The sequence below is a fragment of the Schistocerca gregaria genome, chromosome X, assembly GCF_023897955.1.
Source record: "Schistocerca gregaria isolate iqSchGreg1 chromosome X, iqSchGreg1.2, whole genome shotgun sequence".
NCBI lineage: Eukaryota > Metazoa > Arthropoda > Insecta > Orthoptera > Acrididae > Schistocerca > Schistocerca gregaria.
Window position 1 is genome coordinate 396,089,637 of NC_064931.1, and position 24,945 is coordinate 396,114,581.

Genomic DNA, 24,945 nt, shown 5'->3' on the forward strand with positions numbered 1-24,945 from the left:
TTCCTGCGATGAGCTAGGAGATGCCTTCCTGCTTCGTATCGTCCTTTGTTCTTCAGCATTTGGTACGTATGCATCTATCTTGTTAGCTCTTAAGAACTATGAATATACGACGGGCGTTTAAAAAGCCCGTACAAAAATAAAAACTGCTTACATGTTTGGAGTAAACCTTTCTTAATTTTCAACATAGTCTCCTTTTAGACCTAAACACTTCATCCAACGCTGTTCGAATTTTTGATCGTTTCCGAAAAATAGGAATTGTCCAAGATTGAAAAAAAGCTTATAGTTGCTGCAATCACCTTCTCATTTGAATAAAATCTTTGTCCCGCCAGCCATTTCTTCAAATTGGGGAACAAATAGTAGTCCCAGGGAGCCTAGTCTGGTGAATAGGGGGTGGGGGGGGGGGGGACGTGTAACGAGTTAAAATCCTATTTCCATTAATTTTGCGACCACAACTGCTGAGGTGTGTGCTGGTGCATTGTCAGGAAGGAAACTGACGGTCCAATAACGATGAATAATATTCACCTGTAATAATTTTACCCTTTTCCAGATAGTCGATGAGGATTATACCTTGCGAATCCCAAAAGAAAGTCGCTAAAAGCTTTCCGGCCGAAGGAATGTTTGTCCCTCCTTTTGGTGCAAATTCTCCCTTGGTAACCCATTGATTAGATTGTTGTTTGGTCTCAGGAGTATAGTAATGTATCCATGTTTCATTCACAGTGACGAAACCACGCTCAAAGTCCTGCGGATTCTTCTGAACAGCTGCAAATCATCCTTGCAACACTTGGTACAATTCCGTTTTTGGTCAAGCGTGAGCAATCGTGGAATGCATCTTGCGGAGTGCTTTCTCATGTCCAAATGCTCGTGCAAAATATAATGTACCCCTTCATTCGAGATGCCCACAGAACTAGCAATCTCACGCACCTTAACTCTTCTGTCATCCATCACCATATCATGGATTTTATCAATGATTTCTGGAGTGGTAACCTCCACAGGGCGTCCAGTACGTTCAGCATTACTTGTGCCCATATGGCCATTCCCAAAACTTTGAAATCACTTATAAACTGTTCTAATCGAAGGCGCAGTGTCACCGTAATGTTTATCAAGCTTCTCTTTAGTCTCCTGAGGCGTTTTGCCTTTCATAAAGTAATGTTTAATTACCACACGAAATTTTTTTCGCCCATTTTTGGACAATCACTCGACTGCCTTAACTCACACGAATGCCAAACACAAAGAAATAGACCAATATGACTGAAACTTGGTGTGCGTTCATTCCAAAGGTGCTACTAACTAAACATGACCTCGACAGGCGCCGGTGGTGGCATCTCTCAGACTTTGCGTGGGGTTATCAAACGCCCCTCCTATATAAGTATAGTCAATTTAATACCTTTCAGATGTATTAATTTAACAAAGTAAACATATATCTTTGTATCGAAGCCTTTATCAGCTATGTATACAGCTATTCGTAAAAGAAATGCAAAACTGCTGACGTGGAGCCAGTCTGCCATTTGAGTGATCGAAATACTGATTAGCAATATGAGATCTTTTATGGTGCACCAACGAACCTTCAGTGTTTCAGAAACGAAGTCCGATACTCAATTAACTATACAGCACAATGCGAGTAACCGATCGTGTTATGCACTTGCCTTATCAAAATTACATTGGAACCACATATGAAAGTTTGCGTTTCTCTCGAACAACAACCTGAAGTAATAGGAATTAAACCGAGGAATCAACAAGCACTGCTCAGTTAATTTCAGTTGACATTACTGATCTGATTACCTGTTGGTAAGTGGTAGGTGAACACGACTATTTTCTTTACATTCTCAATCTTCCTTCCACCTTCGTAAGCAAGCAATGTAACACTTACAGCTCACAACTTCCACTGGCTCACCCACCTTCGAGAGAGGTTGTTTCTATTGTTGGATACGGACCACTTACACTGTTATCACTCCATGTATGGTTGCAGTTTAACGTCAAACCAGACACACTTCTGTATACAACAGCAAAATAATACAAGAACCGCTACATCAGTTCGTTGCATCGGCCAACAGTGCGAGATAAATAGCTTTTCACATACGAGAAGCGCCGTTAATTTGCAGAAATATAGAAAAGACTTTTCCCATGTCTACAGCCGAGGGCGCTGAATCACACGAGATCTACCTTACTTGTGAGTTCTCCCAGTAAAGAACTTGCAAAATTGTGGACCAGAAGTCTACGTCTCCCTCCCACCCCCTTCCTCAATGATGTTGTTGTGGTCTTCAGTCTGAAGACTGATTTGTGGCAGCTGCCCAAGCTATTCTATTCTTAGCAGGCCTCTTCAGCACTGCACGGCTAATGCAATATGCATCAGTTTGAACCTGCTAACTGTATTCAAGACATCATCTCCCTCTACAATTTTAACACCCCCCCCCGCCCCTCCCCAATACCCACATATACACACTTCTTTTCATTACCAAACTGACAAGTCCTTGATGCCTCAGGATATGCACTGTAAAACGAGGTTGTGCCATAAATGTCTTGTTTCCCCAGTTCGACTCAGTATCTTCTTATCAGTTATTCAATCTCCAGCGCCATCATTTTATTTCGGCGGTACTGAGTAAAATTGTGATGTTGGTATTTCTGTTGAAAAAAGTCTAGGGAGTGGGCCAGCTCAGAGCCGAGCAAACACTATTTCTTTCAAAAATTGTTCAAATGGCTCTGAGCACTATGGGACTCAACATCTTAGGTCATAAGTCCCCAAGAACGTAGAACTACTTAAACCTAACTAACCTAAGAACATCACACACATCCATGCCCGAGGCAAGATTCGAACCTGCGACCGTAGCGGTCGCGCGACTCCAGAGTGTAGCGCCTAGAACCGCACGGCCACCCCAACCGGCAAAGACCATGACAGTTGACGCATGTGTACTCCGCATTAAAACTATTTCGTTGCCTCGTATTTAGCATACGGCAGGAACAATTCAATCGTGAATATATCGCGCAGTTCAACCACATGATTTGTACCTTGATCAGTCATGTGCTGTTTGTCTTTCATAGTAGAGTGGTGGATAAATTCTCTTAGAATGTTACCGCCCGGTTTTGGTTCATCTGGAAACTGAGTAGTAAACAAAATGCGAAATCTGAGTGTCCATTCAATGAAACAGAAGACAGTACATGTCAGATAATTGTCGCTTCTCGCACTGTATGTCCACATGTCTGTAGTTCCTGAGTATTCACCTTCTGTTTCAGGAGCAATTACCTCATGCATATTTATATGTCGTAGGCTTTCAGCACTTTCTGCCATGTACCGCGACACATCTGTAGGGTGAGGAACTTGAATGACGTCTCATGTAACAGCCAGTCTCGTAGTCAAATATATCATAGGAAAACGTAAGACACCAAGAAAAATTCTCTTTCGTTATGTTTATGAAATATGTGTGTACCAGAATGTCCAGAAATAATAATACTTTCTAAGACAGTAAAGAATAGAAAAGCCTTCCCATTTTTTCTTCGATCAGCTAGGAGATATCTTCCTGTTTTGTATATCCTTTGTCCTTCAGCTTTCGCTATGTAAGCATCTATCTTGTTAGCTCTTAAGAACCATGAATGTATTTAAGTCTATTTAAATTAATAACTTTCATGTATGTCAATTTAAGAAACTAAACATATCTCTTTGTATTAATGTCTTTATCAGCTTTGTGTAAAGCTATTCGTGAAAGAAATGCAAAACTGCTGACGTGGAGCCAGTCTGCCATTGGTGTGATCCGAATACTGATTAGCCATTTATCAGATCTTTTATGGTGGACCAACGAACCTGCAGTCTTTCAGAAACGAGGTCCAATACTCAATTAACTACACAGAATAATGTGACTGACCGATCGCTTTACGCATTTGTCTTATGAAAATTACATTGGAGCCACATCTGTAACGTTGCGTTTCTCTCGAACACCAACCTGGAGTAATAAGAAATCACAACAGGAATCAACAAGCACTGCTCGGTAAATTTCAATTGACATTACTGAGCTGACTACCTGATGGTAAGTAGTAAGTGATCACGACTATTTTCTTTACATTCTCTATCCACCTTCCACCTTCCCAAGCAGGCAAGGTAACAGTTACAGCTCACGACCTTCACTCTCTCATCCACCTTCCAGAGAAGTTGCTGCTATTGTTGCTTGTATAGTGGTCACTCCACATGTGGTTACAGTTTAACGTTATACCAGAGACATTCCTGTTTACAACAACAGAAGAATACAAGAACCGCTACCTCAGTTCGTTGCATCGGCCGACCGTGTGAGATAAATAGCTTTTCTCATACGAGAATGGGCAGCGCCGTTAATTTAGAACAATACAGAAACGTCTTTTGCCAATGTCAACAGCCGAGGGTGCTGAATCATGCGAGACCTACCTTTCTCATGAGTTTTCCCAGTAAAGAACATGCAAAATTATGTACCAGAAGCCTACTTCTCCCTCCCGCGCCCTACCCCAGTGTTGTTGTTGTGTTCAGTCTGAAGACTGGTTTGATGGAGCTGCCCAAGCTAGTCTATTCTGTGTAAGCCTCTTCAGCGCTGCCCAGCTAATGGAAGGTGCATTAGTTTGAACCTGCTACCTGTATTCACGACTTTATCTCCCTCTACAATTTTAATTCCCCCCCTCCCCCCCCCTCAACACCCAAATATACGCACTTCTCCCCATTACCAAACTGACAATTCCTTGGAGCCTCAGGATATGCCCTACGAAACGAAGTCGTGCCATAAGTTTCTTGTTTTCCTCAGTTCGACTCAGCATCTTATTATCAGTTATTCGATCTGCAGCGCCACCACTAATTTTCGGCGCCACTGAGTAAAATTGTGATTGTCGTATCGATAGCTACGATGCCACGGCGTAGGTGGAAGTTCTTAAGTTGGCAATACGACAGACACCGACGACAGCTGTGAGCTGTGGAGGACTACTAGCTCCGCGACAGATTCTGCATATTTTCATCAAGATCAGACGGCCATGACACTTCGCTTAATATTGAGACTATGTACTACTCACGACGGTTCTAAGGTTTCGCACCTCAGTGCAAAGTTGTATATTCAGTTAATATTGTGACATAGTAAAACCATTCCTAAGAGCATTACCGAGAGATTATCACCTTTTCCTGCTCCTACTCACTTCCTTCATTCGGCCAAGTTTTCAGTTTGCAGAAAAGACCCAAGCATCGCCTTCCAGGGGGGATACAAAACTTGGAGACTAGCAGGGATTACATTTATTTTACTCTTCTCTCATTTATTTTTTTTACTCGGTGCTACTTTAGCTTTTACTGTGATATGCCCGTTTGGCTGTGAGACTGTCTTTAAGTGTTCCCACCATTCGCTATTAAGACTTTAATTGGTGTAAACCTTGGCTTCTCCACAGGAACAGGCTTCCCTGTCCGATCTACTAACTGCAGCTACTTCGGTGCCTCCGACGCCAACGCCTGTACCGACGCCATCAACGACGGCGCCGCCATTTCGTTCCTTCAATCCTGACGTTGAACGCTGGCCAGAATACATCGCACAGCTCGAGGCACACTTCGTAGCTTACATCATACCAGGTACAGAGAAGCTTGCTTTTCTCATTGTCAACGTAGGTGTTGTGTTGTATCGTGTGCTTGTGAAATTGTTTCCCACCACCTGCCCAGAAACTAAAAGTTACGACGAAATATTGATGCTTTGAACTTCCACTTTTGTGATAGAGTAAGTGTTGTAGCTGCACGCTACAAATTCTTTCGCCTCCGGCGTGGCTCTACTCAATCGAATAAAGCTTGGTTAACGGGCCTTCAGGGTCTAACGTCTGATTGTGCCTTTAATGGATCGTGTGGAAGCTCATATGGTGATATAATGTTAATAGGCGATATTGCGCAGAATGTCTACCATTCTTGTGACTCGCGTGGACGTCACCGCAACGGCAACGGCCATGATCATGATTCACATACGCCTGTGGATGTTAATGCCATTTATTCAAAGCCTTCGGATTCACGTCCTTCGATAGCTCGTCGTGTGAATCAAGTTTTGCAAGACACTTCCTCTCGCATCAGTGCGATACGAGGAACCTTTTTGTGACTTGCTCATTTGTGTGTGTTCTGTTCGCATGCAGCTGGTCACTGGTGCGTCAGTTTCTTTACTGAACAAATCGACGTATGACTTGCTTGGTTCACTCCCGCTTCTTCGTTCACATTCCACACTGACTGCACTTACTGGACAGGCATTCTCAGTGCTCTGCGTGTATAGTTTGCTAGCCACATATGGTTGCCACGACCCGTACAGTGTCTTTCCATCTGCTCTGCTCTAATGATGCTACGAACAATTTTGTCATGGACGCATTTGAACTATTTGACCTCGCAAATCAGGACAATATACTTTACATTAACGCTATTGACCATGCACACAGTGTTGCCGCACTATGCCATGATTTTGCTGAACTCTTTTCTGATGGCCTTGGTTTTGCCACAGACTCTGCAGCACATGCTGCAGTTAAAGACAATGACATGCCTATTTTCTGGCTTTCACGCCCAGCACTGCACACACTGCGCGACGCCGTAGCTTCTGAACTTAAGCATTTGCAAGACATTGGTGTCATTGAACCTGTTTCTAGTTCGCGATGGGCTTCGCCTATAGTGTGTGTGAAGAAATCAAACGGTTGTTTCCATATTTGTGCTGACTTTAAGTCTACAGTAAATCCCCAGAGAGTGGTAGCTACATTTCCCTTACTGCGTCCTAAAGACATTTTTGATAAGCTTGGTGCGGGAAAATTCTTTCGATTGACTTGCGTGACGCATACTTTCAGATTCCTCTCGACGAATAGGTGCAGCGCTATTTTGTGATCAAGACCCATCTTGGATTGCTCAAGTTTCGCCGGCTTCCGTTCGGTTGTGCTTTAGGTAATGCTATTTTTCAGTCTTATTTGCAGCAGTTGGGAGCCACTGTCCCTGGTTGCTCAAATTATCTGGACGATATAGTGGTATAACGTCGCACCCCTGGCGAACATTTCCAGAATTTGCGTGCCTTATGTATTGTGCTTTTGCAGGCGGGACTAAAGTGTAACAGTGGCAAGTGCAAATTTTTTAAACTGAGGTTCAGTATGTAGGACATATGATCAACGAACAGGGTACTCGTACCCACTCCTCGCCCTCACATCTCAGTGCAATTAAAGACTTGCCAGCATCCAGGAACTTGAAAGAACTTCAGTCTGTGTTGGGCAAAATTTCATGTTATATCCGATTTATACCAAATGCAGCGCAGATTGCAGCGCCTTGCATCGCTTTCGGCGTAATAACGTTTCTTTTGTTTGGTCTTCGGAATGTGACGCTGATTTCCACAAGCTCAAATCTGCTTTGTTGAGTGATCGCTGTTTGATTCCTTTCGATTCCTCCAAACCAGTTGTTTTGCCTGTCGATGAATCTTCTCATGGCATCGGAGCAGTTGTCTCACACCAGATTAAGTCTGTCGATCGCCAGATAGTTGCTCAATTCTGCCCAGCAAAACTATTCTCAAATCGAGAAAGAAGCTTTATCTATTGTATATGGTGTGAGAAAGTTTGATAATTTTTTGTATGGACGCAAGTTCTATTTGGTCACCGACCATAAGCCTTTGAGTCGTTGTACCACCCGTCTAAGCCAGTTCCGGCCCGTATGGCACAAAAGTTGCAATGTTAGTCATTCTTTTTCTCTAACTATAATTACGAAATTTTGTTTTGGCCCACAGCCCAGCATGGCAATGATGATGCTTTGTCTCGTCTGCCTATCGGTCCTGACGATGTGCTTGATTCTTCCGAATTGTCATGCATGTTTATTGATCCACAAGATAATGAATTAGTTGATTTTTTGCCAGTGGACTTTCGTCAAATTGCTTCCGCGACAGCCGCCGACCATTCTTTGCAGATTCTTTTGCAGTATATTCGTACTCAATGGCCTCCATCTGCCACGAAGATTCGTGATCCACTTGTTCGACGTTACTTTGCGCAATGTCAAAACTTCTCTGTACACCATGGTGTGATCTCGTTACAAACTGACAATGATCAGACTTGCATTCGGAAATTTTCCGCTTGCTGCACGCTGTTCATTGGGGTATACTGCAGATGAAGCAATTAGCGCATCGTCACTGCACTTGGGTCTGCATTGATAAATATATTGAGAATTTGCTTGCTAACTGTCGCTCTTGCGTGGAGCATCAATCTGCAAGCCGCCAGCGCTTCTTTGCGTGGCTGAATCCTACTGTGCCTAGGCAGCGCGTTCATATTGATTTTGCGGGTCCCTTCTGGGACATCCGCTGGTTGATAGTCATTGATGCATACAGAAACTTTCCTTTTGTTGTAACTATGTCTTCTACTACATCTGCCAGTACTATTTGGGCTTCGACGTCTATTTTCTGCATTGAGGGCATTCCTGAAGTTACTGACTCCGACAATGGCCTCCAATTCGTGTCCTCAGAGTTTGAAGCGTCCTGTGCTGCTAATGGCATTCGCCATGTGACCTCAGCCCTGTTCCACCCCCAGTCAAACGGCGAGGCTCAACACTTTGTGCATACGTTTAAGTCGCAGATGAGCAAGTTGCGCACCACACACTCTCACAAGCACGCGCTCTTGACTTTCTATGTTTCATATTCCTTGCACCCGCTCGGCAACCGTTCCTTAGTGGAATTGCTACATGGCCGCGCCCATCGGTCGCTGCTGCAGCTATTGCACCCGATAGCGTGCGCTCCCGCTGCTTCGCCACTTTCTGGATTGGCGCCGCATGATTTAGTGTTCTATCGCGTATTCTCTGACAGCCAGCGCTGGGAACAGGGACGCGTTCTTCACCAGTTTTTCCGCGCCTTATTTGTCATTTCTGGTTACTCCAGCACTGACAAGCGACACCGAAACCGTTTGTGCCGTCGTCGTATTTCTGCCGTTCGTTGTATTTCTGCCGTTCGTTGTTTTCCGGCAGAATTGGAGGCTTCACAGATTCTGCCGCCTCAGCTCACGACTCCAGCGGGCGCGCCTGCTATCGTCGCCGTGCAGTCACCTGCACCGGACGGACGCCTCTCGCCGCCACCACGTGCCCACCTCCGGCGGCCGCCGCCGCGTTCCTCCACAGTGCTGGAACCGATGGACGCTGAGGCTGCCGTCTCGCCGTCGCCGCCGTGGCCCACAGAGGTCGTTGCTCCGCCTCCTCATCCGAGCATACCCAGTGGCGGTGCGCGGCCTGGGCGGGTTTCCAGAGACCGTTTTCCTCGCCCCTTCGCGAGCAATTCGGGGTCACGGGTGGAAAGTACGTCCTAGCAATTCCGCTGTCTGCTGCGCCCCCCTGGGTCCCTCCACCCGTCGTCGGAAGCCCTACTCAACGACGGTGTGTCGTTTCAAGGGGGGAGGGATGTGGCGCCACTGAGTAAAATTGTGATTGAGGTATCGATAGCTACGATGCCAAGCCGTAGGTGAAAGTTCTTAAGTTGGTACTACAACAGACACCGACGTCAGCGCCCCCTACGTGGTGCTGTGGAGGTCTACGAGCTCCGTGACAGATTCTACCCATTTTGATCAAGAGCAGATGGCCAGGAGACTTTACTTGCTATTGAGACTATGTACTACTTATGATGGGTCTAAGGCTTCGCACCTCAGTGCAAAGTTATGTATTAAGTTAAAATTGTGATGTAGTAAAACCATTTTTAAGAGCAGTACCTAGAGATTTTCACCTTTTCCTACTCCTACTCACTTCCTTCATTCGGCCAACCTTTCACTTTACAGAAGCAGACTCGTGTGCTTCATTCCAGGCGGAATACAAAAGTGATATTGCCATGGCTGTTGCAAAAGACTTTGTTAGTGGGTCAGCTCAGAGCCGACCAAACACCAATACGTCAGATGCAGCAATGCCACTGACAGATTCCCACATTGTGCTCCAGGAAAGGGGCTGGCGGTGCCATAACGATGACCCAGCAGAAAGGCGTTTGTAGGCCAGTTACTACACATCGAATCAACAGACTTCTTTTGGTATAATTTTCTGCGAGCTGTGATTTGCAAACCAAGAACGCTCTGACCCAACATAAATTAAAATTATTTTCAGTCAAAGGTGTCTCAGTCTGGTAGCTACAATTCACGAGAAGAGGTGTATGCCGCTCCTCGAGGCGACATGATGCGACAAGCAGCCACCACGAGATTTAGCATCCACTAACTGGTGGCCCCTGCTTCTGGTTTTAAGATCAGTGCTGTGGCTTAGCATCTTCCAGCCAGAGGGCCACCTTCATGCCAACTACTAGGTGCAAGCAGCCTTCCGACTTAGAAGGCAGTCGCCTGAGACCATGGCCACGTGTTGTGTCAGTTCCTTAACACTCGCTGACTTCAGCACACGTTATGGAGGACGTTGCACCACAGAATATTCTAGTTTGATCTTCAGTAAAATGCATGACTAATAGTGAAATTTTTATGAGCAGCCATCGATCATCATCCCGACATCAGTCCACCACCTCAACTCAGACCTGCACATGTACGTCTACATCTACATTGATAGTCTGCAAATGACATTTATGTGCCTGGCAGAAGGTTCATTGAACCACATTGAACCACCTTCACAATTCTCCATTATTCCAATGTCAATACCGCGCGGAAAAAATATCTTTCCGTAGGAGCCCTGATTTCCATTATTTTATCGTTGTGATCGTTCCTCCCTATTTAGGTCGGTGTCAACTAAATAATTTCGTATTCAGAGGAGAAAGTTGGTGATTGGAATTTCGCGAGAAGGTTCCGTCGCAACGATAATTATCTTTCTTTTCATGATTTCAAGCGCAAATCGTGTATCATTTCTGTGACACCCTCTCCCATATTTCATGATAACACAAAACGTGCTGCTCAGTCAGTCCTCTCTGGTAAGGATCCCACACTGCGCAGCAGTATTCTAAAAGAGGACGGGCAAGCGTAGTATCCACTTGTAGCGTAGAGTCCTCTTTAGTTGGTAGGTCTCATTTTCTAAGTGTTTTGAACTCCTGATGACTTTATTAGTCGATAAACGACAGTGTCATCTGCAAACAACCGAAGACGGCCGCTCAGATTGTCTTCCAAATCGTTTATATAGATAAGGAACAGCAAAGGGCCTGTAACGCTACCTTGGGGAACGCCTGAAATCACTTTTGTATTACTTGATGACTTTCCTTTTATTACTGCCAACTGTGACCTCTCTGACAGGAAATCTCAAATCCAGTCACACAATTGACACAACATTCCATAAGCACGCAATTTCACTACGAGCAGCTTGCGTGGTACAGTGTCAAAACCTTCCGGAAATCCAGGAATATGGAATCGATCTGAAATCCCTTGTCAATAGCCCTCAGCACTTCGTGTGAATAAAGAGCTAGTTGTGTTTCACAGGAACGATGTTTTCTAAACCAGTGTTGACTGTATGTCAATAGACGGTTTCCTTCGAGGTAATTCTTAATGTTCGAACACAATTTATGTTCTAAAATCCTGCTTTATATCGATGTTAACGATATGGGCCTGTAATTTAGTGGATTACTCCTACTACCTTTCTTGAATGTTGGTGAGACCTGTGCTACTTTCGAGTGTTTGAGTACGGATCTTTCGTCGAGCGAACGGTTGTATATGATTGTTAAGTATGGAGCTAATGCATCAGCATACTCGGAAAGGAACCTAATTGGTATACAGTCTGGACCACAAGTCTTGCTTTTATTGCGTGATTTGAGTTGCTTCACTACTTCGAGGATATTTACTTCTACATTACTCATGTTGGCAGCTGTTCTCGATTTTAATTCTGGGATATTTAGTCTTCTTTTGTGAAGGCATTTCAGAAGGCTGTGTTTAGTAACTCTGATTTGGCAGCACTGTCTTCGATAGTATCTCCATTGTTATCGCGTAGAGAAGACATTGATTGGTTCTTGCCGCTAACGTACTTCACAAACGACCAGAATCTTTTTGGATTTTCTGCCAGGTTTCGAGACAAAGTTTCGTTGTGGAAACTGTTATAGGCGTCTCGCATTGAACTCCGCGCTAAATTTCGAGCTCCTGTAAAGGATCGCCAATCTTGGGGATTTTGCTTGTGTTGAAATTTGGCATTTTTGTTTCGTTGTTCAAAAAAATGTTTAAATGTGTGTGAAATCTTATGGGACTTAATTGCTAAGGTGATCAGTCCCTAAGCTTACACACTAATTAACCGAAATTATCGTAAGGACAAATACACACACACACCCATGCCCGAGGGAGAACTCGAACCTCCGCCGGGACCAGCCGCACAGTCCATGACTGCAACGCCCGAGACCGCTCGGCTAATCCCGAGCGGCGGTTTCGTTGTACCTGCAACAGTGTTCTAACCCGCTTATTGTACCAAGGAGGATCAGCTCCGTTGTTTGTTTGTTTATTTGTTATAAGTTTCTCAGTTGCTGCCGATACTATTTCTTTGAATTTAAGCCACATCTGGCCTACACTTATATTATTAATTTGGAATGAGTGGAGATTGTCTCTCAGGAAGGCGTCAAGTGAATTTTTATCTGCTTTTTTGAAAAGGTATATTTTTCACTTATTTTTCGAGGACTTATGAATTGCAATATTCAGTCTCGCTACGACAACCCTATGTTCACTAATCCGTATATCGCTTTTGATGCTCGTTATTAACTCAGGATTATTTATTGCTAAGAGGTCAAATGTGTTTTTATAACTGTTTACCATTCGCGTGGGCTCATGAACTAACTGCTCCCAATAATTTACGGAGAATGCGTTTAGCAAAATATCGGATGATATTTTATGCACACTTCGGAATTAAACATGTATATTCGCCAACATATCGAGGGTAAATTAAAGTCACCATCAACTATTATCGTATGAGTCGGGTACGTGTTTGAAATCAAACTCAAGTTTTCTTTGAACCTTTAAGCAACTGTATCATATGAACTTCGAGGTAAGTAAAAGCATCCAATTATTATACTATTCCGGTTGCCAACAATGACCTCTGCACATACTAACGCACAGGAAGTATCTACTTCAGTTTCGCGACATGTTAAACTACTTCTGACAGCAGCAAACACACCACCGCCAACGGTGTTTAGCCTATCTTTTCGGAACACCGTTAGGTTTAAAACTGGCTCTGAACACTATGGGACGTAATATCATAGGTTATCAGTCACCTAGAACTTAGAACTACTTAAACCTAACCAACCTAAGGACATCACACACATCCATGCCCGATGCAAGATTCGAACCTGTGACTGTAGCAATCTCGCAGCTCCAGACTGAAAAGCCTACATCCGCCTGGACACTGCGGCTGGCACACCGTTAGGTCTTCGCAAACATTTTGGCTGAGCTTATATCCGATTTTAGCCAGCTTTCAGTGCCTATAACGATTTGAGAATCAGTGATTTCTATTAGCGCTTGGAGCTCTGGTACTTTCCCAACACAACTACGACAAATTGCAACTGTTATACCAATATATATCGGAGAAAGACGAAGGTAATGAGAAGTAGTAGAAATGAGAACAGCGAGAAACTTAACATCAGGATTGATGGTCACGAAGTCAATGAAGTTAAGGAATTCTGCTACCTAGGCAGTAAAATAACCAATGACGGACGGGGCAAGGAGGCCATCAAAAGCAGACTCGCTATGGCAAAAAAGGCATTTCTGGCCAAGAGAAGTCTACTAATATCAAATACCGGCCTTAATTTGAGGAAGAAATTTCTGAGGATGTATGTCTGGAGTACAGCATTCTATGGTAGTGAAACATGGACTATGGGAAAACCGGAACAGAAGAGAATCGAAGCTTTTAAGATATGGTGCTATAGACGAATGTTGAAAATTAGGTGGACTGATAAGGTAAGGAATGAGGAGGTTCTACGCAGAATCGGGGAGGAAAGGAATATGTGGAAACCACTGATAAGGAGAAGGGACAGGATGATAGGACATCTGCTAAGACATGAGGGAATGACTTCCGTGGTACTAGAGGGAGCTGTATAGGGCAAAAACTGTAGAGGAAGACATAGATTGGAATACGTCAAGCAAATAACTGAGGACGTAGGTTGCAAGTGCTACTCTGAGATGAAGAGGTTAGCACAGGGGAAGAATTCGTGGCGGGCCGCATCAAACCAGTCAGTAGACTGATGACCCAAAAAACAAAAAAAATAACAATGGTTCCTGTATCAACGTTCTTCCTGTGTTCAGCTTGCACCCTTTGTGACTGAAGACCTTCTTGTGTTTTCCCGAGACCCTCTAACCTAAAAAAACCGCCCAATCCACGCCACAAAGCCCCTGCTACCCGTGTAGCCGCCTCCTGCGTATAGTGGACACCTGACCTATTCAGCGGACCCCCAAACCCAGCCATCCGTTGGCGCAAGTCGAAGAATCTGCAGCCTACACTGTCACAGAACCGTTTGAACCTCAGATTGACCCACCACTCGGCTCTGAACCAGATGTCTGCAATCGGTCGTGTCGACTATGCTGCAAATGGTCAGCCCTGCTTTCATCTTGCAAGCTAACCTGGCAGCCTTTACCACTTCTGTTAGCCGCTAGAAGCCAGAGAGAATCTCTTCTGATCGAAAGTGACTCACATCACTGGTACTGACATGAGCAACCACCTGCAGGTGGCTGCACCCTGTGCTGCACATTGGTTTTCTTACCCGCCTTGTCAGCAAGGCCCTAAGGAGTCCCATAGCGCGCCTAACGAGCGAGCTCCCATGTACCAATAATGCCACCCACTGCTATTGCCCGGATTTTGCAGGCTTAGTGGTTTCCTCTGAAACAGGACAGGCGACAGCATCTGGCTCAGCGGCAGCTTCAGTCACAGACAGTGCTTGGAACCTGTTTGTCAGACAAACCGGGGAGGCCTTACGTGAGGCCGCTTGGGAAGTCTTTTGCCGCCTGCTTCGCCCTTGGGCGACATCTACATTTTGTTGTCAGAAGTGTGTGTCACCACTAAATTTCAGTGACAGAGGAACCTTACCAGTCACCCTACCTGGAGACGATGACTCTCGACTACCTCAGGGTTGCAGGTTCGTCGACAGACAACACCAGTATGGAGTGGGTCATTGCGCTGAACCTTCTTTTTTTCCGCTACGAGTATCACGTCAAGTCAGTCCACCGTTTCCCATCATTTCAGTTCTGTTTTCATGTGTGACATGTGGTAAGTAAACACAGACTGGGTTCTGAAGATGTGTAAATATGAACGTTACTTTTGCCTATCATCAATGAGTGTGGCTAATTGTCTGAAAGTGTATAAGGTGTTAACCATGCGTAGCTTCTTAGGTGGAGAAGATGAGTTTTGTCGAGAAGTCGGAGTTTTGTGGTAGTTTCCTCCGTTTTCAGTTGGCAATGAATTTCATTTTGAGCTATAAATGTGGCTCGCTGCATTTAAGCGCGTAAAGTAGTAGTCATGAGTAGCCGCTCACGTGGAGAAGTTAAGTTACAATAAGTGTTAGGGTAGAATTAGATTAAGTGTCCTTGTTGTTTTACTGATTTTTTGTCCTCGTTTGTTGTTTGCATAGTTAGTAAGGTATACCCTGGCAGAGATTGCGAATTTTTGCAGCCTGGACCAGATGTGGAGGAAAGTGCACCTGCCGATGATTTTAGCGTCTTGCAGACTGCTACTCCCGACCGTAATTTTGCTGTAGATACTTAGGAGGTTGCACGGAGAGCAATCAATAAGGCTGATTGTATTGCAGATGTTTTGGGTACTGAAATGGTTGGGGTTCCAGAATGAGATTTTCACTCTGCAGCGGAGTGTGCGCTGATATGAAACTTCCTGGCAGATTAAAACTGTGTGCCCGACCGAGACTCGAATTCGGGACCTTTGCAAAGGTCCCGAGTTCGAGTCTCGGTCGGGCACACAGTTTTAATCTGCCAGGAAGTTTCATGGTTGGGGTTGTTTGGGAGGGGGGGGGGAGGAGACCTAACTGCAAGGTCATCGGTCTCATTGGATTAGGGAAGGACGGGGAAGGAAGTCGGACGTGTTCTTTCAAAGAAACCATCCCGGCATTTGCCTGGAGAGATTTAGGGGAATCACGGAAGACTTAAATCACGATGACCGGACTCGGGATTGAACCGTCGTCCTCCCGAAAGCGAGTCAAGTGTGCTAACCGTCTGTGACAGCACTGCCTGCTCAGAAGGTGGGAGCAGAAGAAAGAGGAAATGTGTCTGCAAGGTTTAGGATAGGCCCGAAAAGGCTTTTGCCACTGGACCAGGGGATTGACGAAAGTGACAACACTTGCAGTGTAATGGGTGATGCAGGCGAAGGCTGCTGTGCAATCCCAGGGCTAGACTTTCTCATCAAGCATAATGCCGAAACTGACTTTCGGTCACTCGCGGTGGAACTCGGGGACATAATATTCAACCTGGGGAAACTGTCACCAGTAAAATACTGTCGTAAGGTTCGCTTATCATGATAGGACAAATGAGGGCAAAATCACTAAGGCTTAAATTGCATGATATAGTGACACAAGGCACTGGAAAGTTTCTTAAGGGGGCCGAAGGTGTTGATAACTTATACTACTCTTCGCCTCCGGTTAGAGAGTCATTGTTGAGTACGCAGCGTTCAGCGACTGAGAGCACTTCTTCTGTCAATAATGACGGTGAGGCAGCTAAATTCCATCCTTGTGATTTGAAATTCGCGTTATTTATCTGTAGGACACAGAGAGGAGAAGATAGTATTCCATTATACTAGTCAAAGGACCACCTTCTGCCGTCCTATTGTTTAATGAGTTTTTTATTTTGTAGCTGGAGTTCTTCCATCGTCGCAGACGTGCGCGAGAACCATCACTCCGACGCATGGGACGCAGTACATACGGTGATATTGCTAATTGCTTCGGCTTATTAGGGCTATAAAGCTAGAAAGGTGTGATCATGTAAGTTTTATTTCCACTGACGTTGCACACCACTATAGATCATATTTGAAAGTAGTGTCGTCTAGTGTTTGGGATGTAGATAATGTCAGTCATCTCGCGTTATTTATATTAGATCGCGTAGCCACAAAAAGGGGCAGATTTGTGCAGTTGATCAACAATATTAATCAGGAAATTCATTTGTATCTCTTATGTCTATTGCACATCGACATGTAAACATCTGTAATATATCAAGGGGTTTTAATTTACAGTAAATGTATAAGCAGAAATAACTTTTATTATTTAGTAGTTACTTGTTCCCTTAATCATTCACTTATTTTCATGTTGTAATTTATATGTTAAAGAGGAAGAAGGAGGAAATACTATCACTGTGGAGAGATCCTAAGATCTGCTTCAGGGGGTAGTCAGACAGGGCAAAATCTTCATTTTCGCGTTCAGTATTTTCCATTGCGCACATTCATTTTTACACCCGCCTGGAGTAGCATCTACGAAACCACACAAATACCTTCAGGAAATACTTCCTATCACTTAAATTTATGTTGGATGTAAGCAAATCCCCCTTCATCACTAATACTTTTCTTGCTATAGCCAGTCTTCATTTTATATTCTCTGTTCTTCGGCCATCATCAGTTATTTTTATGCCCTATTGTCCTATAGTGTCTCATTGCGTAATCTGATTCCCTTAACAATACCTGATGTAACCCTCGCATTACCAAGGGTGAGGGCTACGTTTCCAGAACACTGTAATCTGGTCATGTACATTATATTTTAACGTTTTGAAAAAAAAATATAATTGTGATTTTTAATGATGTCTTCTACCAGATTCCGTAATTGTTTTAAATTTTTCAGTAAAACTTAACGTACAAATTTTGGTCTGGTCTGTGGATGCGAATTTTCAGAACCGGTGTGATACTCATATTTTCAGGTTTAGGACACATCTTACACATTAGTGTATCTATAAAAAGTATCTTGTGCGTAAAAGACAACGAAAATTAACGAAACCCATATATCTTTTTGTTGGTTACATATTACGCCCCCCTTTCGTAGTACACGTTATGGAAAATCCGTTGGTACTGCTAGGTTTAATTAGAATACGTTCCATTACCTTTCATTTAGATCCATTGAGGGTTATCTCATATTCACTTTCCAGGGCACTGTCTGTTCCACTCAACTGTTATTCCAAGTTCTTTGCTGTCTCTGACAGAATTGCAGTGTCACTGGTAAATTTCAAAATGTTTATTGCTTCTCCCTGATATTAAATTCTGTTTACAAATTTATCCTTGTATGCTTTACTGCTTGTTCGGTGTAGATGGTGAATACCATCGAGTGTAGGCTACCATAATGTTTCACTTCCATCTTCCCATTGCACAACTAGTAACCCAGCGGCTGGAGTAACAGAATTTATGTTCTTCAATAAGATTTGTTTTTTGATGTGGTGGGGCTCTGAAATACATGTCCAGCCTCATTATACCTCTCTTCTCTTTACCTGAGGACAGCAAAATTCATATTTCAGTGCATATATGGAAAAAAATTCTAACTTTCATTTAGGACAACATGGATTCCCAAGGATTCACGTGTTACTAGTTGTGGAGGAACATGTAGGAATGAGCGTATCTCCTATTTCAGAACATTAAATGTTACTTTTGTAACTTCCATAAGAGTAGAGTACATTGAGATAACTATTTATAGATTGAAAGGTAAGCCAGTTCCGTTTGAACCCACTAGCGTGATCAAAGAGAAAGGAAGGTTGGAGATGCAGTAATGGGAAATATCGTTAGTGAATTGTGGGATTGGGGAAGTATGAGGAAGTAAAACTATTGTATCCTTTTAATGACTTTAAGCCTCTTATCTTCAGATACCATTTTTAAATGATGATTGGTCGCTAGAGGAAAGTTGCTTCCTCACAGCATCTCAGGACAAATAGCTTTTCATCTAAGTATAATTTGAGACGTTTATGTAAAAGTCCGATTTCAGAAGCTACTCTGTCTTGGGGCGCCTGACTCAAATGCTTTAACATTGTCATCGTCTATGTCAACAGAAGGTGCAGTGTAGGTGATTTCTCCAGTTCTAATTGCTTGGACGCTGCTTTGAAGTGCTACAAAAACCATTATGTTTTAAAAGCTATAAAATAAACGATTGCGTATAATAATTACATTAATAGAATAGCATACATACCGTAAAACGTTCTTTCATCAGCATGATATCAGTTCCTTTATTTCTGGTTATTTCTCCATTCTCATCGAGCTTTTCGTACAAAGACATTCTAACATTGTCAGCTGCTTATTCCAGCGAGTATCGTAGACTGCTCAGTGATCTATCAAGAGCATTAAGAAGACATTTTTTCTTTACGTAAGTGATATGTTGGTTAACGTGTAGGTGATTTCCCCAGTTTTAATTCCTTGGAAGCCGCTTTGAAGAGCTACAAATACCCTTATCTTTTAAAAGCTAAAAAAAAAATAAACGATTGCCCATACGAATTACAGTAATTGAATAGTATATATAACGTGAAAACGTTCTTTCATCAGCGAATTTTCAGTTCTTTCATTTTGGGCTAATTCTCTCTTCTCAGGGAGCTACTCGCACAAAGACATTCTAACATTGTCAGGTGCTTATTCCAGCGAGTATCGTTAGAATGGCTCAGTGATCAATCAAGAGCATTAAGAAGGCTCCTTTTCTTTACGTAAGTGACGCGTTCTATCGCAGGAGTCAAAAGACCATGAACGTATGGCCAATTGACGAATATATACTCCGCATCAAAATTATTTCGTAGCCCTGTATTTAGCATATGGCAGGAACAATACAGTCGTGAATAATCGCGCAGTGCAACGACAATGTTGGTATCTAGATCAGTTGTGTGCTGAAAGTTTCTCAAAGTAGAGTGTTGGATACCAAGAGACATAAATCGTCTAAACTATCCTCTTATATTGTTACCGAGCGTTTTTGATTCATCTCTAAACTGAGTTTTAAAGAAAATTTCGAGATCTGAGAGTCCAGTCAACGACACAGGAGACAGTATATGCCAGATAGTTGTTTCTACTCTCACTGGATGTCCAGATGTCTGTAGTTGCTGAGCATTCACCTTCTGTTATATGAGCAATTACCTCAGTCATAATTATATTTCGTAGGCTTTTAGCACTTTCTGCCATGTACCACGACACAGTTGTGGGTTGAGACGTAATGGCCTCTGCAGTGAGAATTAACGTCTGAACAAGATCCTTAAGACCCTCACATCTTATTGTTCTGTACGACCTTACGTCTCGTGCATACATAGCCACGCATTTATCGACAGTTACCTCCTGAGCAGGTTTAGGAAGCCGTTTCTGGTCCACATAAGACCCTTGTTTATTAGACGCTCATGGATGGCGAGAAATGTGTGATGTGTCACTTGACCCTTCAGCAATAGAGTAAATTTCACAGGACAGCGAACTGCAAAAAAAAGAAACGGTTTTCCTGACGCCATTCACACTAGGCTTTGACACGGTCCAAACTGAACTTTTAAGATTTGCTTCAAGCTGTGTGGTTCTCTACTCATCACTGGTTAATTTTTCCTTTTCTTCCCTTTTTCTTGACATGCGCTCCTTCCTCTTCAGACCACGTTTAGTTTCCCAGCTCATTTTGTGCGTTACGGCAAAAATGAAGAAATCCCACCACTCCACTGAACACTGCTCCACTCACCGCTAGTAGCCCGTAGCTCGCAACTGCGGGCAGCACTACCGACAGCCCGTAGGCCGCAGCACGCCAGTGCTTGCGCAAGGCACTGGTGCAGTGACGTCACGGGCTCGCTCAGTGCGGAGCAGTGAGTGCGCGGCCCGTGGGCTGAGGCCGTGGCATACAGTTTCTTTCGCAACAGCACTGCTCCGCCTTTCAGGTGACGTCAGGGACTCGCTCGGCCCGAGTCTGCTGTAGTCCAGTACGGACGCAGCTCGCGGGCCGGGCCTCTGTGCACGACTCTGCACCGTGCTGCCTGTCGGACTCGATGCTGCTGTTCCGGCTGAACCGGCAGCGCGAGGCAAGGCTCGCTCGTCAGTCATGGCTACGGTCCGGGAGGAACCGCGCTCGATGCCCACCTCTGCTACAAAGTGCACTAGAGAAACGTCCCTGAACTGACTTAACCTCTTATCCTCGGAACAATGATTCCTCTGAAATTTTAAGTTACTCTGTCTTGCACAAATATCTCCTGTGCCAATGAAAATGATTTGACAAACTGTTTATTTAAACATTTCAAATTGTCTATTGTTTTTTCTTGTATACACCAATCTTGTAATTTTGTTGTACTGACGACTTGAATGACTACTCATGTAATAGCCAGTGTCGTAGTCAAATACGTCATAGGAAAACGTAAGACATGAAGAAAAATTCTCTTTCGTTATGTTTAAGAAATATGTGTGTACCAGAGAGTCCACAAATGTTATTAAGTACATGTAATACTTTCTACGATCAGGAAGAGCAGAGAAGCCTTCACATTTGTTCTGCGATCAGCTAGCAGATGCCTTCCTGTTTCATATCGTTCTTTGTTCTTCAGCTTTCGCTGTGTATGCAGCTATCTTGTTAGCTCTTAAGAGCTATGAAAATGGGAATGACGTTTGAAAAGTATAAAAAGAAATTGCTTATATGTTTGGGTTGAACATCTTTTGTTTTTCAACACAGTCTCCATTTAAACTTATTCACTTCGTCCATCGCTGTTCTAATTTGTTGACCCCTTCCGAATAATAGGAACTGTTCAAGTCTGCAAAATAGCTAATAGTTTCTGCAATCACCTCCTCGTTTGAATAAAGTCTTTGCCGTGTCAGCCATTTCTTCAGTTTGGGGAACAAATACTAGTCCGAGGGAGCCAAGTCTGGGAAATATGTTGGGGTGCGGTGGGGGGGAGTTGGAATCCTATTTCCATAAATTTTCAACCACAGCTGCTGATGTGTTTGCTGGTGCATTCTCGTGATGGAAAAGAACGGTCCAAAAATGATGAATAATGTTCACTTGTAATAGTTATACCTTTTTGCAGATACTGGAAGAGGTTATCACTTGCGAATCCCAAAAGAAAGTCGCCAAAACCTTTACGGCCGAAGGAATGGTCTTCGCCTTTTTTGGTGCAGATTCTCCCTTGGTAGCCCATTTGTAAGTAGGCTGTTTAGTTTTTTTATTGGTAACGCCGCCGCCACGTAGCGCTCTGTATGAAAATCACTGGCTGTGCCGTGTGCAGTCTGTGGCTGGTTGGCATTGTTGTAATACTCGCCATTGTAGTGTTGGGCAGCGGCAGCTGGATGCTAACAGCGCGTAGCGTTGCGCAGTTGGAGGTGAGCCGGCAGCAGTGGTGGACGTGGGGAGAGAGATGGCGGGGTTTTGAAATTTGTAAGACTGGATGTCATGAACTGCTATATATATTATGAATATTAAGTTAAACACATTGTTTGTTCTCTATCAAAATCTTTCATTTGCTAACTATGCCTATCAGTAGTTAGTGCTTTCAGTAGTTTGAATCGTTTATTTAGCTGGCAGTAGTGGTGCTCGCTGTATTGCAGTAGCTTGAATAACGAAGATTTTTGTGAGGTAAGTGATTTGTGAAACGTATATGTTAATGTTAATCAGGGCCATTCTTTCGTAGGGATTTTTGGAAGTCAGATTGCGTTGCGCAAAAAAATATTGTGTGTCAGTTTAAGCACAGTCGTGTAAAATTTTTCTAAGGGGACGTTTCACATTGTTTAGATTGTTGTTTGGTCTGAGGAGTATAGTTATGTATCTATGTTGCATCCGCAGTTACGAAACGACGCTCAAAGTCCTACAGATTCTTCTGAACAGCTGCAAACCATCCTTGCAGCACTTCACACAATTCCGTTTTTGGTCAAGCATGCGGAATCGCTGAACGCATCTTGCGGATAGCTTTCTCATGTACAAATGATCTTGCAAAATATGTTCTGACATCTATCACCATATCATGGATTTTATCAATGATTTCTGTAGTCGTAACCTCCAGAGGGTGTCCACAAAGTTCAGCATCACTTGTGCCCATACGGCCACTCCTAAAATTTTGATATCACTTATAAACTGTTCTAATCGATGGCGCAGAGTCACCGTAATGTTTATCAAGCTTCTCTTTAGTCTCCTGAGGCGTTGTGCCTTTCATAAAGTAAAGTTTAATCACCACACGAAATTATTTTTCTTCCATTTTTTGACAATCACTCGACTTCCTTGATTTACAAGAATGCCAAACACAAAGAAATGGACCAATATGGCTCAAACTTGGTGTGCGTTCTTTCCAAAGATACTGCTAACTAAACATGACCGCGATAGGCGCCGGTGGTGGCATCTCTCGGACTTTGCACAGACCTTTCAAACGCCCGTCGTATTTGAATCTATTTAAATTAATACCTTTCAGATGTATTAATTTAACAAACTAAACATATCTCTTTGTATTAATGTCTTTATCAGCTTTGTATACAGATATTCGTAAAAGAAATGCAAAACTGCTGACTTGGAGCCCGTCCGCCATTAGTGTGATTCAAAAAATGATTAGCAATTTATCAGATCATTTATGGTGCGCCAAAGAACCTACAGTCTTTAAAAAACGAAATCCGATACTCAATAAACTATATAGCAAAATTCGATTGACCGATCGCGTTATGCACTTGCCTTATGAAAATTACATTGGAGCCGCATCTGTAACTTTGCGTTTCTCTCGAACACCATCCTGGGGTAATAGGAATTAACAACAGAAATCAACAAGCACTGCGCAGTTAATTTCAATTGCCATTACTGAGCCGACTACCTGCTGGTAAGTGGTAAGTGATCACGACTATTTTCTTTACATTCTCTATCTTCCTTCCACCTTCAGAAGCAACAAGGTAACAGTTACAGCTCACAACTTCCACTCGCTCATCCACCTACCAGAGAGGTTATTGCTATTGTTGGATAGGGACCACTTATACTGTGGGCACTACTTGTATGGTTGCAGTTTAACGTCATACCAGAGACGCATCTGTATACAACAACAAAATACTACAAGAACACCTACATCAGTTCGTTGCATCGGCCAACAGTGTAAGGTAAATACCGTTTTTCATACGAGAATGAGCAGCGCCATTAATTTAGACCAATATAGAAATGTCTTTTGCTATGTCAACAGCCGAGGGCGCTGAATCACACGAGATCTATGTCACTCGTGAGTCCTCCCAGTAAAGAAATTGCAAAATTGTGGACCAGAAGCCTACCTCTCCCTCACGCCCCCTTCCTCAATATTGTTGTTGTCGTCTTCAGTCTGAAGACTGGTTTGATGCAGCTGCCCAAGCTACTCTATTCTCTGCAAGCCTCTTCAGCGCTGCAAAGCTAATGCAATGTGCATCAGTTTGAACCTGCTAACGGTATTCAAGACTTTGTCTCCCTCTACAATTTTAACACCCCTTTCCCCATCCCCAATACCCACATATACACACTTCCCTCCACTACCAAACTGACAATTCCTTGATGCCTCAAGATATGCCCTATGAAACGAAGTTGTGCCACGAATTTCTTGTTTTCTCTATTTCGACTCAGTATGTTCTTATCAATTATTCGATCTGCAGTGCCACCACTATTTTTCGGCGCTAGTGAGTAAAATTGTGATGTTACCATGCCTGTTGCAAAAGATCTTGGGAATCGGCCAGCTCAGAGCAAACCAAACACCATTTCTACATCTACATCTACATCCATACTCCGCAAGCCACCTGACGGTGTGTGGCGGAGGGTACCTTGAGTACCTCTATCGGTTCTCCCTTCTATTCCAGTCTCGTATTGTTCGTGGAAAGAAGGATTGTCGGTATTCCTCTGTGTGGGCTCTAATCTCTCTGATTTTATCCTCATGGTCTCTTCGCGACATATACGTAGGAGGGAGCAATATACTGCTTGACTCCTCGGTGAAGGTATGGTCTCAAAACTTCAACAAAAGCCCGTACCGAGCTACTGGGCAGTCTCTTTCAGAGTCTTCCACTGGAGTTTATCTATCATCTCCGTAGCGCTTTCGCGATTACTAAATGATCCTGTAACGCAGCGCGCTGCTCTCCGTTGAATCTTCTCTATCTCTTCTATCAACCCTATCTTGTACTGATCCCACACTGCTGAGCAGTATTCAAGCAGTGACGAACAAGCGTACTGTAACCTACTTCCTTTGTTTTCG

General features: G+C 43.6%; 1 protein-coding gene across 1 annotated transcript in view; it reads left to right on the top strand.

Moving 5' to 3' along the window:
* Positions 1–24,945, top strand: part of LOC126298087 (inverted formin-2-like) — a 150,953-nt gene that overhangs the window by 38,143 nt on the left and 87,865 nt on the right. Inside the window, exon 3 of the mRNA XM_049989404.1 lies at positions 8,927–9,188. Coding sequence (XP_049845361.1) covers positions 8,927–9,188 — 262 coding nt within the window. The remainder of the gene's footprint in view (positions 1–8,926; positions 9,189–24,945) is intronic.